This window comes from Drosophila guanche, unplaced genomic scaffold (genome assembly GCF_900245975.1).
Source record: "Drosophila guanche unplaced genomic scaffold, DGUA_6, whole genome shotgun sequence".
Classification (NCBI taxonomy): Eukaryota; Metazoa; Arthropoda; class Insecta; order Diptera; family Drosophilidae; genus Drosophila; species Drosophila guanche.
In genome coordinates this window covers 2858392-2873279 of record NW_022995745.1, presented here as the reverse complement: position 1 = coordinate 2873279, position 14888 = coordinate 2858392, and the positions used below count along the sequence as shown (strand labels likewise).

The following is a 14888-nucleotide window of genomic DNA, read 5'->3' as shown; positions in this document are numbered from 1 at the left end:
GTTTTTGGTGTGTATGGCTCGCACCCCTCCTTATCCCCGTTGTGGCTATAGAGGGGTGATTCGGTTCGCTTGGATATCGATCTGGAATCGATATCGAACGATTCCATTCCACCGATGAACACTTTATCGCGAAACAAGAGGAAATATTTTCTTGGTTTTGACTTTTGACTTTTGCTATTGACTATTTTTTGAGTTTTGAGTCATTTGGGAAATCACAATATCTATGCAAAATCTTATACATCTCTCTATATATTTTATATATATATATATATATATGTATGTATATATATATCGCTTTGTAATGAACATTAGATTTAGATCGTTGTCCTCTAAAAATGTAAATATATATTCATATATCCATATATATATAAATATGTATACATATGTATGTATGTACGTGTGTGTATATAGCATATTTGTTTGTCTGTATTTTTATTACTTAGCGCTCTTCCACAGCTCTCTCCTCTACTCTCCTTGTAGTTTTTCAGCGTGTGTGTAGATGTATGTGTGTGTGTGTGTGTGTGAGCTTTTTCGTCTGCAACGGTGTAACTAGAGAAAGTGCAGCATGTAACGAGCCAGGTTCCCAAACCGCTCTCTCTCTCTCTTTATGTCTCTGTCTCTGCTTTAGTCCCCTACTTTGCTTCGGAGAACCGATATCGATCGTCGTCTACCTCAATCGTTGGGATATGCGTGGTGCAGGTGAATGAATAGTGGGAATCGTGTCTTCCGTCCCTCAGTTCCTGTTTGTGGTTCATTTGGGGGGGAGGTGGAAACTAGTTTATTGGTCTCACTGTGTATACCCACATGGGGCAGGCTAAGAATGGAGTATTCGATTGAAAACTATGCTCAAGCTGGGGTTATACGATTGCATTGGTAGTTCACTAGATAGCTAATTGAAGTAATAGCAAACAGAACGCAGTGCCCGAAACATGTACGATTAATCAAACTACACATATTTATGCATTTACATATGTATTGTATGTACGAGTATGTACTCGTAATTCTCAAACTCACTTACTTTCCTTAATGCAACTTTTCATTCTATTCCATTCCATTCCATTCCTATGCCTTCTCCTCTTTACCGCTTTGTTTAAATCTAGTGCAAAAATTTTACTAAGCAACCCTGTATGTTTATTAAAGACCAAATAAAAATGCTTACATGTATCCACCTAATGTACATATCGAGTTGTACATGTGTATGTATCTGGAGCAGGCAATCCAGTCAAATAGCAGATAAGAATTAATGTACACATATATGTACTATGTGCTTCATATGTATGCACAGGCTGGTCGTATGTATTGTGTTCTTACAAGTTTCAATGCACAAAATGGTAAACTGATCTTTAAATTAATTAAAAGTGTGTTAAAAGGAGAACAAAAAATTGTTGATGTTGTTGTGTTTTATTGTGTTTGTTTTTTCTCTTTTCCATTTAGATTCTAATGCCACTTTGTGTGTGTTTAGTTAAAAAAAAAAGAAGTATCAATATTATTACAGATCTGGATCAGATTGGGGTTTTCCATTGCATCATGCACTCATAAGTAGGTATACATACATATAACTGACTAATCGGGAGCACAGAGTCAGTCAACTAATTTGTTAATTAACTAATTGCTTTACTTAAATAATTAATGGACAAATGATGAAAGGTTTTCGTTTCGCTTCAATATTACACACAATTTGTCATTACACTATGGACGAAAATCAGAAACTTATACGATATTCAACTTGCCGACGAAATTAATGGCTTCTCTCTTCTTTGGACTGAAATTCTAGCATATGATGGAGACCAAAGGAGCAGCCACACTTCGCAGCTGGCCTTCTCTTATCTGGATCCAAACAAAAGCCCAACAATTTTGTTAGTACGTACTGCCAGCGTGGCTGCGCTCTGCCTCGAAGTCTTTTTGTTGATCGAAAGTAACCATAATCCGTACTTAGGTTAGGACATTTTACTTGCTGAACACATCAATGCTGTTGGCCATAGTACATAAGTATCGGTACAGTACAAATTATTGCAAAAATAGTAGAATTTGAACAAGGCAAATGGGTAGGCAGCTGACAGGTCTCAATGGATCCACATATAGGATTGGCAGTGGGCTCCACAATTCAGTCAGTCATTGTTCTATGTCTCTGTCTCTGCTAGCCGGAACCACCGGTTTGCCTTGCCTTTGGTTTGATTACAAAACTTGACTCATTTTCCATATATTCCGCTGATACACGCGGATCTTCTTTGCACATACTAAACAGATTCTCGAAATGAAAGGGAATTCCCAAACAGGCAACAACCGTGAATGGTTTTCCTTTCATTAACGTTGATTCATTTTTCTTTGTTCTTCCAATTGAGTTGTGTTTATATAGCTTACTTATATAAAAAAATGTAAGGTAATTGTTTTGCTTTGTTTTGTTTTGTTTTTTTTTTAGTTTGGAAAAGGCATTAACTGTTTGCTAAAATACACATTAAATATAAATAAGCCAAAGGAAGCAAAATCAAATGCTTTAAATTCTTGCCAACTCTTCTCATTACATTTTTAGTTTTTTTTCTTCTCATTTTCGTTTTTGTTTGATTTTTTTTAATATAGTTTTTGTTTTCTTATGTTTTTTGCAGACACTTAAAGCAGTTTTCGTTTTACACAATTACAATTACAAAAAGGTTTTGGGGAGTAGAATCAGTTGAAGTTGAATTAAGAACTCAAAGGAAATCCATCCAGCTCCAGGCACGCCTCTCAGACGTAGGTGGCTACCGCGGCAGTGTTGGTCGAACCAGTACCAGTTCCTCCATTGCTGGCTCCTGTCCCAGCACCAGCACCAGCACCAGCACCAGCACCAGCTCCGCCTGCTCCCGATGCCAATCCAGAGCCCCCGCCGGCTGCTGCTGCGGCGGCACTTGTCTGTGGCGGCGTCTGTTGGTGCGCCGAGGCGGAGCTGTTCAATGGTTGTGGACTGACTGGCGGCTGGAGCTTGCCAGGCACGTACTGGCCGATGAAGGAGCCATCTTCAGTGAATTGACCTGCGGCGAGAGAACAAACCACATAAATTAAATGTTACTTCAGCTGTTGCTTAATCCACTAATTCCAAGTACACAATTTATTTATCTATATTTATGGACCATGTTAACCGCAACCATAACCCCAACCAATATCACCACAACAGCGCGTGAGAATTTCAATTAGTTTGTTTTAGAAATATTTATATTTATACTTATTTGTGGTTTCTTTTTTTCGTTGGTTAAAATGAGGTTATTATTATTAAATTTATTTGGAATATCCCTGTAACTGAGTGGCAGCAGGGTAGGCTCCGTTAGTGTGGAATTTGTTAAGCTAAAACTACTTTGGGGTTCGACGGGAATACATAATATCTACATATCTACGGTAAGCATTGGCAATAACTAAAGTAAATTATAATACAAAACTTTACCTTTCGGATTTGTCAGCTACAAATGAAGATACACACAAAGAAAGATAAGAAACTAAATGTCGGAGATTCGATTTTCCTTAGAAAGGGCTTGGGTTTCGGCAAGTCGTGGACGATCTATGCGACTTTCGTACTACTACGTTGCACATAGGCGGAAAAGGTTGGCTTGTTTCGTTGATTATTATTCATTCAGTTTTCTTTATTTTGTTTGTTGTTCTTTCTAATTTAATATACATATATAAAAAATTATAATTCCATACAATTATGTAGTGGTCGTTCTCCATTCATTAAATAGCTCTACTACACAGAAAAAAAAAAAAAACATTGTTCGTAATGTTTCTTCGATTCTTTCATTTTCCAGAAAACAAACGCAAAGGAAACATTTTTTACATTTTACAACACTATTTCACTGTCCAAAATGAAGTACAAACAATACAAAAAAAGAGAAGAATAGAGTTAAAAATGTTACACAAATTATAAAAATAAAAACAAAATACGAAGTAAGGTAAGGCAAAATAAACATCTACGCAAAAATGTTTTATTTTTTTGTTTTTGCTTCTTTTTTTTGTTTGTTTTTGTTGTGGTCTCAAGGAGGGAGCTAAACGGAGATTTTACATTAACTGTTTATAGTATAAAAAAATATATTAAATTAAAACTTATTTACGCTTTATATTTATATATATATGCATTACATGTAAGAGAGCGAGACATAGATATACAGTTGCTGCATACGGTGAGTGCATGGGACACAGTGGAACAGAAAGAGATGCAGGGTCAGGGGCAGGGACAGGTGCAGGGACCGAATTAAATCGAGAACATCGAATATATTGATAGAAATACAAAGAAAAAAAAAATATGCGTTTTATCGGTGGCCTCGGATTCGAATAGTATTATAATTCTTTTGATTGCTTTCTCTCGATCTCGCTCTCTACTACCTCCAATGTTCCTCGAGAGCGCTCCTTTGGGGCCTGTTTGTGGGTTCGTGCTATTGCTGCTCTGCTCTTTCATTCTATATGTTCTTTTGTTTCGATTCGATTTCGATTTGTTCTGTATCTCCCATTGCTACTCCTTCCATTTCTTCTTTGTCATGTTTTTGTTTTTAAATAGCCTTTTGCTGCATTGATCATCATCGTCGTTGTTGTAGTTGCCGCCGTACCAGTTGCGGTTGCTGTTGCTTCTGCTTTTGCTTTTGATTTCATCTTCATTTCGTTTGGCAGTAGAATTTGCTTTGCTTTTTACATTTGTTAACTTTAATCATAATATATCAACGTTCGATTTATATATATTTAAATTTCCAAACGATGGTCGTCGGTCTCTAGCATTTAATTGTGGTTCTTGGGCGCTGATCTTGTTCATTTTTGGGGCTTTGTTTTCTTGTGTGTGTGTGTGTGTGTGTGTGTGTGTGTGTGTGTGTGTAGTGTGTGTGTGGGTGGGGTTTGGAGGTGGGTTTCGGACTCGTTTAGGTTTCGGTTTAGGCTTAGCTGCCGTGCTGCTGGTGTGGCGCCGCTGCTTACAAATTAAATCAAAGCCCCTTGCGTCCATATTGGCCGATAAAGGATCCGTCTTCATTCATGCCTGGATATTGGTTGTTGTTGGTTGTTTTTTTCATTCATTTTTTAGATTCACATATTTTTGTTGGTGTTTGTTGTGTGTGTGTGTGAGGAAAGTAAGAGAAAAAATTATACATATAAAATAAAAATTAAATCAAATAATTAAAAGTGCATTTCCAGATAATAAGTATATAAAACGGCTTTTAAGAACATTTAACAGAAACACACAAAATAAACAATAAACAAACTTTAGCGACTGATGGATGATGCTCTGGCATGAAATGGATTGTTGTGGAGTGGAGTGGAGTGGAGTGGATCAGCAGCTGTGGCCAAGCCAGTTGCCAAATGGGATACATGGGTAGAGGTGTTGCAGTGGGACAGGACCCCCTCCGACAGTTAGTATAACAAAACAGCAAAAGAAAAAACATAAAAGAAAAGAAAAGAAAAGAGCAAGCGAAAACAGCGTGCAAGGGCAAGGGGATCAATGCAGATTGCAGATGCAGCAAAAGCGCTCGGAGACTGCTCGGATGAGCAAAGTATTCCAAAGAGAGCGAGCGAAAGGCAAGAGTAACGGCCCCTTCGAGGCGAAAGCGCAGCAAGCAGCCAGCCGCAAAAAGAGAGAACAGAACGTACAGAACACATTACGAGTAAGCGCCCTTGGAGAGCTCTTCTGACCTGACAGCTGAGTGACAACGACAATGACTCGAAATGGTTAGAGAGCGAAAGGACTCTCCTAGGCTTTGCGCGTTACGCCACCGCTGGCTATGCAGTGATCGTACGACGGCGGTGGTGGTGCTGGGGACGAGTGTGGCGACGGTGGCAACGGCTGTGATGGCTGGAACGATTGCTGCTGCTGCAGTGCTGGACTGCTGGGCGACAACGGAGACTGCAAATGTTTGCTGCCTCCCTTGCGGGCAGCGGCGGCGGCATGGGCGGCAGCGGTGGCCACAGCTGCACAACCACAGAGAATCACCACAGCATCATCATCAAATCAAATCAAATCAAATCAAAACCAATGAGAACAAAGAAATGGTCAAAATGATGTTGGGGTTTGTGTCGCCTTAGCCCTAGAACGGTGCAGTTCCTATGCTCGTTCTAGGCTTAAGATGTGCAGGAGCGGATGGGATGTACAAATGATGTACACAGGATATGTAAGAGTAGAATGGAAGGAATCGAATGTGCTAACCTGTATCGCCATCGCCGTACTCGGCCATTGAATCGGTATCGCTCTCCACGCCGGGCTTGTTCGCTGAACTAACGGATTGGCGACCAGCGCTCTTGTTATCCAAACTGCAAAACCAAAGGACAAGGTGAGCATTTCGCATTCAGATGTGAAGGATGTTGTCTTACGGTTGCGAGTACTCGTGGAAACCTCCTTCGTCGGGATAGTCGCGCCTTCCGTTGGCCAGTTCCCGGTCGTGAACATCGTACTTGCCGCCACGATTGCGACGAATGATGCAGATGATTATGAACAGGATGATGATGAAGGCCAGGGCCAGCATCATGCCAATGAACCAGCCGGCATTGGCCACCGTCTCGTTGGGCACCATAATGGGCCCCTCAACGCTATTCGTGTCTATCTCCTGCGTGGCACTCTCCGTATAGTAGTGGCCATCAACGGACACCACACGGAACTCGTACGCGGTCTCCGGATCGAGCCCGGCTATCTCCTGATAGTCAGTCATTTTCTCCTCCTTTGCATTGGACCACTGCGTCTCACCCTTGACCCTGCAAATCGTATCGAAATGTGAGTCTTAGGATCGATTCGAGAGCGAGTCTGTGGCCAGTTGCTTACCTGTACTTGGTGAAGAAGTGAGTGCCCGCGTGTCCCTCGGTGCTTGGCTGCCAGTTGATGCGGAACTTGGCCTGGCCATTGTCCGACGGCAGCTGCTCCCATGCGAAGCTGGGCGTGGCCGGTGCCAGATTGCTGTCACCCAGAGTGCTCTTCTCGATGTAGTGCCTGTTCGGGGGGAGATTGAGAAGTCAAGAGGAAATTCCATTTTGTTTTGCTGACTGGACACTCACTCAGTTCCTTCGCCCATCTTGGTGGTGGCCGTGATGGAGATGCGGTACTTGGTCTTGGGCTTCAGGCCAGCCATCTTCATGCGCGTAATTCTCGGATCGGTGATGTGGGGATCGTACTCGCGTCGCTCGCCCACAAAGCTGCCTTGGACCTCCTCGTAGTAGATCTTGTAGCCGGTCAGCTTGCCATTGGGATGCAGTGGCTTCTTCCAGGTGACCCAGAAAGCGGAGGAGCCCAGCGGATGGGCATCCAGCGACTGCACCGGCGAGGGCACACCCTCGGGCGTATCGAAATCGATGATGGCACTGGGCGGACCATTGAAGCGTCCGTTGTAGGCCAAGATGCGAGCAAAGTTCTTCGAGTCCGGCTTGAATTGCGTGACCAGGGCCGTGTCCGTGTCGCCCTTGACGTGTATCTCGCGCAGCCCCTCCTCGCCCTCATTCTCGGTCCACGTCTGGATCTTGTAGCCCTTGAAGTGCCCGCGCACAGACTCCTCGCTGACGGGTGTCCAGGCCAGATAGGCGCTCGTCGCTGTCGTTATTTGTCGCATCGTAAAGTTGGTCGGCGCGTCCAGCGGACGGTCCTCGCCCGAGTAGCCAATCACCTGCTCAGCGGCGGTGTTCGACTCGCCACGCTCGTTGATGGCCACCACCTTGATGTGGTACTTGACAAAGGTCGGCTGATCGGTGATCACGATGTTGTTCTGATGCCACTCGTTGATGTCCTTGTTCTCCCAGGCGGCGGCGGGAATGTCGCGCTTCCAGCTAACGCGATACTGGAACTTGGGCGCATTGTGCTCGATCTCTGGCATGGGTGTCCACGAGATGACCAAATTGTTTGGCTCCGTGCCCTGGCCGACAACGTTGTCCGGATTCTTGAACGGCACATCCGGCTGCGTGGTGCAGGACTCGCTGTGCGCGGATGGCTGCGAGGCGCCGATCTTGTTGAAGGCAATCACGCGGAACGTGTAGTTGGCCCAGGGAGACATTTGGACAACGAAGGAGAAGTCCGTGTTGGGCACCTTCTCGAAGGCCGTGTCCCAGGAGGCGGGCGTGAAGGAGGTGTTGAACTGGATCGTGTAGTGGAGAATGGGCGAGCGGTTGTCTCCCTGCGGCTCCCACATAATCTCCGCCTTGTCCGCCTGGCAGGTGATGCCCGTCAGCTTGGGCGCATTCGGCACATCCTGCACAATCAGATTCGCCTTGGCAGCGGCCTCGTCCAGTCGGGTGCGTGCCACACACGTGTACTCGCCCGAGTCCAGCTCCATGGTCTTGGCAATTGTCAGGCTGTTGTCGTTGGTCTTCACGAAGCGCGGCTGTGCCTCAAAGTCAATGGGCTGCCCGTCCTTCCACCAGTCGATCTCGATCTCCAGATTCCCATCGTGCGCTTCGTTGCAGCGGAACGTTGCCGACTGCCCGGCGGCCACCTCGTAGTTCTGCGGCTCCTGCGTGATCCGCGTGTGTTCCATCACCGCCAGCGACCCCTCGGCTGACTTGTTGCCGAATTTGTTCTCCGCATAGCACGTGTACTGTCCGGCGTCCGAGAAGGTGACGTCCAGGATCTGCAGGTCGCCATTGCCCTGCACGATGTAGCGTCCTCCGGTCAGCCAGTTGGTGGCGCGCAGCCACCTGACCTGCGGCTTGGGGGCACCTGTCACGCGGCAGCGCAGGGTCACGTTGCGTCCGTCCACGGTGGAGAGAGCGGTCGGCGGCTCCTCGATCTCTGGGGGCAGGGCCTGCACATTGAGGAAGACATCCTTGTAGACGTACCCAAGGGAGTTGGTGGCGTTGCAGCCATAATTGCCCGTGTCGCTCTTCACCAGATTCACGATGCGAATGGAGTTGTCCGTGACGGTGCGCCGTGGATTGGGTGTGCTCTGCTCGATGGGCTTGCCATTGTGGATCCAGCTGATCTTGGGCTCGGGGAAGCCTGCGGCCTCGCACTGGAACACCACCTCCTCGTCCTCGGCGGCTGTCTTGAAGTCGGGCTCCACGGTGAAGTACGGTATGGCGTTCACCTCCAGAATGATCGAGAATGACTGGGCATTGCCCACGCCATTGGACACGTCGCAGGTGTAGGTGCCGTTGTCGTCGAAGTTCGTCTGCCGTATGATCAGCGACTTGCCGTAGTGGCCCTGCGTTATGCGATCGCTCCACTGTATCCTGTGCCCGTCCTTGCTCCACACGGTCTGGGGCAGCGGCGTGCCGCCGTAGATGCAGAACAGCTCCATGCGCTTGCCGCGCAGCGCCAGCGACTGGCGACGGGACACATACTGCTTGATCGGCTGATGCTTGTTCTGGGATGCACTGACGCCCATCTGCTTCACGTCCAGCAGCACCTTGTTGCCGATCTTGTACTCGCTGCGGAACACCGAGGTGGCCGAGCAGGCATAGTAGAAGTCATCGCTGGCATCGTCACGGGTCACGTTCGAGAACCAGAGGTTGCCCTCCGGATCGAGGGTCATGCGTGAGTTGTTGATCGACTTGATGCTGCCATCGACCGACTGCTGCATCATCCAGTTGACCGTCGGACTGGGGAAGCCGTCAGGTGCCGCACACTTCAGCATGAAGGGCTCACCCTCCACCGCCACCACGGTCTTGGCTGCCTCATCCTTGAACGCATTCAGCTCCGCCTTTCGCACATACACCGAGTTCGAGGTGGCCGTACCAAACTCATTCGATGCAAAGCACTGATAATGGCCTCGATCCTCGTCCTTGGGCGAGGTGATCACCAATGTGCCGCGTCCCGGCTGCCGCAGCATTCGGTCATCGTATGCCTGCCAATCGAATTTCTTGCCGTTCTTTATCCAAGAGTATCTGAAATTAGATTAAATCAAAAGCACATGGTTAATGAGTGAACTCATAGCTGAGAGATTGTTTCAGTTTCATGTTTCAGTTTCAAACGCCAGAGACACCTCGTGATGTATCCATCCAATTGAAGAACCCAGAACTCGCTCTCTCTCCCAATCTACATGGCATCCACCTCTGCTCCATTGAGTCGCTGGGCGGGCGGGCAGGCACACCGATAATCAACGAATTGAAGCAAGTTTAAGTGAATTTATGTACTTATACGTATCTATGTATCTATGTCTGTGTGCAGAAGACACTTACGTATTTAGAGAGCAGACATTTCCATGATTCACCTACATTTGCACGTAATTTCGTTAATTGTTCCTTTTGGGCCAACCAATTAGCGCACTGCCTTCTCATCTCTATGAGTCTATGAGCCGCTTCCTGGACTGCCATCATTAGAGGCGGCGCGGCTCGTCTTACATTTTTCCTACATTTAATTACGCTTAATAAACGCTGCTCGCAACTTGTGCGAAATTAAGACATTTTATGCACAAATTATGCTTCATTTCATTTGCAATTGCGCAAACAATGTCAATGGAGATTCAGTCTCTTGTTTTTTCCATCTTATTGCCCGAGTCGAGTCGAGTCTCGAGTAATTGCAAAAGGAAGTCAACGCCAGAAGAGCGACTTTGGCATGTAAATATGTATTTGCTCATGTATTTATGTACATATTTATGTATATATATGTAATTGTATATGTAACACTCAAAAGCCGCAGTCAATTATAAGTACCCGCTTGTTAAGCATTGAGACAAACTTTTTTCCTTCTTTCTTCTCTTTTTTTGTTGTGTAATTTTTTACATTTTCCCCCTTTTGGTTGGATCTTTTGGGGTTCGCGTTCGGGTTCACTCTTGACTACAGGTCACGCAATAGGTCAATCGTTTGAATTGTTTTTAAGTGTTGTTGCAAGAACTGAGCAACTTGGCTGGAGCGCTGCGGCGGCACAGAAGGAGCTCTGGGGCAGCTATAGAAATGCAAATGGATGGACTACTGAGTTTGTTGAACTGCTGGACACAGTTGGCAACTGATTTTAGTTCTTCATACTCTAATTGATTTGTCCAATATTAAATCGCAGAGTTTTGAGTGCTCTGTAGCTTTGAGCCCCTTCCCTTGTTGGTGGGTCAAAAGTCAGCTGCCACCATCCATCCGTGCATGCATTTGTATCCTGGCTATCGGGCCACGTGCATCGCCACCAGCAGCACTACAACTTGGACAAGTCAATAAATTTCCAGCTAAATGGCAGGCTAACAGACAGTCGTCGAGCAGTCGTGCAGTCAGGCAGGAAGGCGTCGGTGTCGGCGTCTGCCCTCCCTCGGTAGACCTTTATCGAAGGCAGTCAAGCGGTCACCTGAAACAGTCCAGACAACAGCTGCTCCGCACCCCAACACCGTCTGGTGTCTGCTCGTCCCATGGCAAATCTTATCTCTCCCGCCCTTAGACTTCGCGCTTTCCTTTCCTTTCCTTCTGCTCAGAGGCTTCGCGTCGAACCGTTACTCCTTCCATGTCTTTCGTGTTTCGCTCTATCCGTAGGTTTGACTCATCATCCATGGACAGATTTTAATTGAGAAACAGTGGGCAGTGGGCAAGGCCTTATGGAGCGTTCCTTAATTGAAAGATGACTTGCTGGAAATGCTAATTGAAATTACTTTGCAAACGCACCCAAAAGCGTTTTCAATCCGTAATTATCTCGCTCACTCCGATAGAAGTCAGCGACGGGGAATTGTTTCTTTTTGCTTCTATTTTTCTCTTTAGATTCGGGTCTAATAAATCCCTAAACTCTTTTCTTATGGAAAATGTGACTGCACACACACGAATACGATTACGAGTAAGCAGAAAGGGGCTAAGAAAGGGGCGGAACAAGGCTGATGAATCATCAGCAAAACACACAGAGGCGGGGGAGGGAATGGAGTGGAGCGGAGCGGAGTACTTTGCATAGCAGAGTGGTGGGGTCTGTGAGGACTCAGACTGGATGGAGTTTGTTCCCACATTATTTTTGTTTTGGGGGTTGGAAAGCAACCAAATGCCATAGCATACTTTTTAGCGCCAAACATTGCCCATGCCTCGGTGGGTGGACACACCCACGCGGCGTTTAGGGCGTTTGCCCTAACCCAGTTATACACATATACACGCATACATTTATAGCATACACACACATATTGCATGTATGCATGTGTACATAAAATAAAAGAGAAGCTAAGCCAAAACCGCATTTAGCCAAGAGAGACGCCGCGTTTCGTGGGGTTGCTGCCCGAATAGGGGGGGGCCAGAGAGCAGGGAGACTTCCTCTGGCTAGCAGCTAGGATTTCATTATGTTTTGTTCCCTTTAGCCTGAAGTGTCAACAATCCTGACTTTGGATTGCCCCTCGATCGCTTCCATCTTTCTCTCTGTACAATTCTATCTCCTATGTACAGAGATCTTTGCAACTTTTGTGGTGTTTTCAGAGCCATTTTGTGGTCTGGTCTGGTCTGGTCTGGTCTGTCGACAGTCAAATGTCAGAACTTTAAATGGAAACTGAACTGCCGGCGGCTATGGGCTGTGAGAGGAGCAGGAGACACGGCGGGCAGTGGCATTTACAAGGGTTGGCCCTTCGGGTAATGCTACAACCAACCTCAGAGAGCAGAAGGCGTGGAGTCTAGGAGGTTCGAGGAACAGCAAAAAGCTTTTTTCGGCAACTGTTTCCACGTTTAAGTGAGCAGAGAGCAGAGAGCAGAGGGCACCAACGGGCATAAGAAAATGGGCGTGTTTGTCCATCAGCGTCGTCATCCCACTGCGGCCTCGTCGCGTTGACATTTTCGTGCATGTTCAAACGAGCAATGACACCGGCACCGGCACCGGCACCGGCACACTGGCTGAAGGGAAGGATCGGTGTCCCGGAAGCGGCGTCGTCGTCGTCTCCAAGGTAAAACCAACAAACGAAACGTGAAAATAGGACATGGAATAACGCAACCCAAGCAGAAACACACAGAGAAAACTCCTCATTAATGGCCACAAAGCATGCAAACAAAGTTTTTATAGTTCGATGGAGCTTCCCCCCACCCAGTCCCAAAGGAGAGCAGGTGGGGTGGAGGCGGCATGGCAACAGTTGATGGATTAGTTGCCATGGAGAAGGCCAATGTGGACGGTGTTTTTGTAGGTGTGACAACATGTCATGGGGAAGGGATATTACCTCTATACCAGGATTACTTTCCTGCTCTTCTATGGTAGATTTGGGAGGCCCCTTTTGCCTTTTAGTGTGCTTCAAATCAACAAAAAACAACAACAAAAACAATCTCTCAATTGACTTTGCATTGCCCTCTGGACACTCCGTCTCTCTCTCTCCCTCTCTCTGTCTCTGTTTCTGTCTGTGTCTTTGCTTTTGCCACGCTGTCTGCCTGCCTGTCTCACCCACATTGATTTGAATGTCGAAAATAAAGTCAAATTACAGCAGACACGCAGCATCGGAGGGGAGCACACAGGCAATCAAGTTACAGACAGGCTGGAATTAGCTGCTGTAAGCGAAGATCGGCAACAAATTGTTCGTTGAGATTGGGTTCGACTGTGTGTGAGTGTGTGTGTGTGTGTGTGTGTGTGCGGGTTGCCCAAGTTCAAGTGGTGACCGTTCCCATTCCCGTTCCCTGTCCGACATTCCTGTCAGCAGCATTACAGTGAGATGTCAAATGTCAGTTTGCATGGAAAGACAACTTCAATTGCAATTATCGCACATTAAAACAGCTTATACATATGTATTCTATACATACATAAATATGTGTACATATTCGTAGACTAATAGATGGACATACATTGCTTTAGTACATAATACATTTAATTGTACATATGTTTATGTAAACACATAAAAGCCATACATTAGCGCAACCAAAACACAACGTTTTTCTGTCCACCAATTACATGGTTTAGGTATGTACACGTTCTGCAAGTACTCGTACATATGTGCATATTTATTTACATAAATGTGTATACATAGTATGTATGCATGGAAATGCTGTTACCATTGAGAATCGCCAACAGGCGACGGGGGATTAGGCGGGAGCAACAAACGCTTGTAGCTTAAACAAACAGCAGAGCAGGAGAGTTGCCACGTGCCATGAGGCAGGGACTCAAAGCAACGCAAAGCAACGCAATCCCCCGGAAAGTAGAGAGGTTGAGGCAGAGTCCTATGGAGGATAGGCATTGCGGGCGATGACTCATCCAGCCAGGCATAACTCCACTGACTGAGTGAATCAAATAAGAGAGCACGGATAAGTGCAGGAGCAGGAAAAAAACTCGTACTTAACATCTGACACAAAAGGCCGGGAGCCAAGCAGACGCCTGCCAAGGATTGGGGTTTAGCGGGAGGGAGATGGGGAGGGCAGCGCAGAGCTTGCCTTCCGTTGCTGCTGAATGAAAGGGTTGCACCGGCAATCGCCAGCATTCCCATGCATGAAGGGGGAGGCGCCTGGTGCCACGAATGAATCGAATGAATGGCTGGTTCAGCCTTTTATTTTTTTATTCTTATGCAATGTTGCAGCGGGAGCCACAGGAGCCACAGGAACCCAAGGCATGTGATGGGATGGGTTGGGGCTGGCGTTGGGGGTGTAGATGTCTAACGACATGCAAATATTGTCTGTGTTTAAGAAGTCGTTTTTGGTTTTACGAGCCATAAAAGACGATGATGATGATGGGGTTTGTGTTGCAAAAGAGAGAGAGAGAGAGAGAGAGAGAGAGAGCGCCAGGGCAGAGATTTGGGAACATCCCAGCAGTGGCAACATGAATAAGCTTCCAGTCCCGTTACCAATTCTAGATCACTTGAATATTTATGTACCTCCCACCAGAGAGTGCGTAAAAATCGATGGCAACATGCGAAAATTGCTCAAGAAAGAAGGTAAAATAAATGTCTCAAGTTTCAGTTTTCTGTTGCTGCCAGCAGCAGCCTGAGAATTATTGTGCTAGAGGGATGTGTGCACTGGCAGACACCTGTGGGCGCACACCTGTGCCCTGTAGCTGTGCCGGAAATGCCAAGAAATTCTACAACAAAATGTGTGTGTGTATAGTTATGGCACAGACAAATTCCAAGCTC

General features: G+C 46.4%; 1 protein-coding gene across 3 annotated transcripts in view; it reads right to left on the bottom strand.

Moving 5' to 3' along the window:
* Positions 1-2562: 2562 nt before the first annotated feature.
* Positions 2563-14888, bottom strand: part of LOC117581529 (neuroglian) — a 33353-nt gene continuing 21027 nt past the window's right edge. For 2 of the 3 annotated variants that reach the window (XM_034268835.1, XM_034268836.1), the window contains exons 4-8: positions 6985-9798; positions 6755-6919; positions 6310-6687; positions 6146-6249; positions 2563-3005 (exon numbers count right to left, since the gene is read on the bottom strand). In XM_034268835.1, coding sequence (XP_034124726.1) covers positions 2722-3005; positions 6146-6249; positions 6310-6687; positions 6755-6919; positions 6985-9798 — 3745 coding nt within the window. In that variant the 3' untranslated portion in view covers positions 2563-2721. Of the gene's footprint in view, positions 3006-3952; positions 4985-6145; positions 6250-6309; positions 6688-6754; positions 6920-6984; positions 9799-14888 lie in introns of those variants that run through there. The other variant, XM_034268837.1, reaches the window with a different exon arrangement.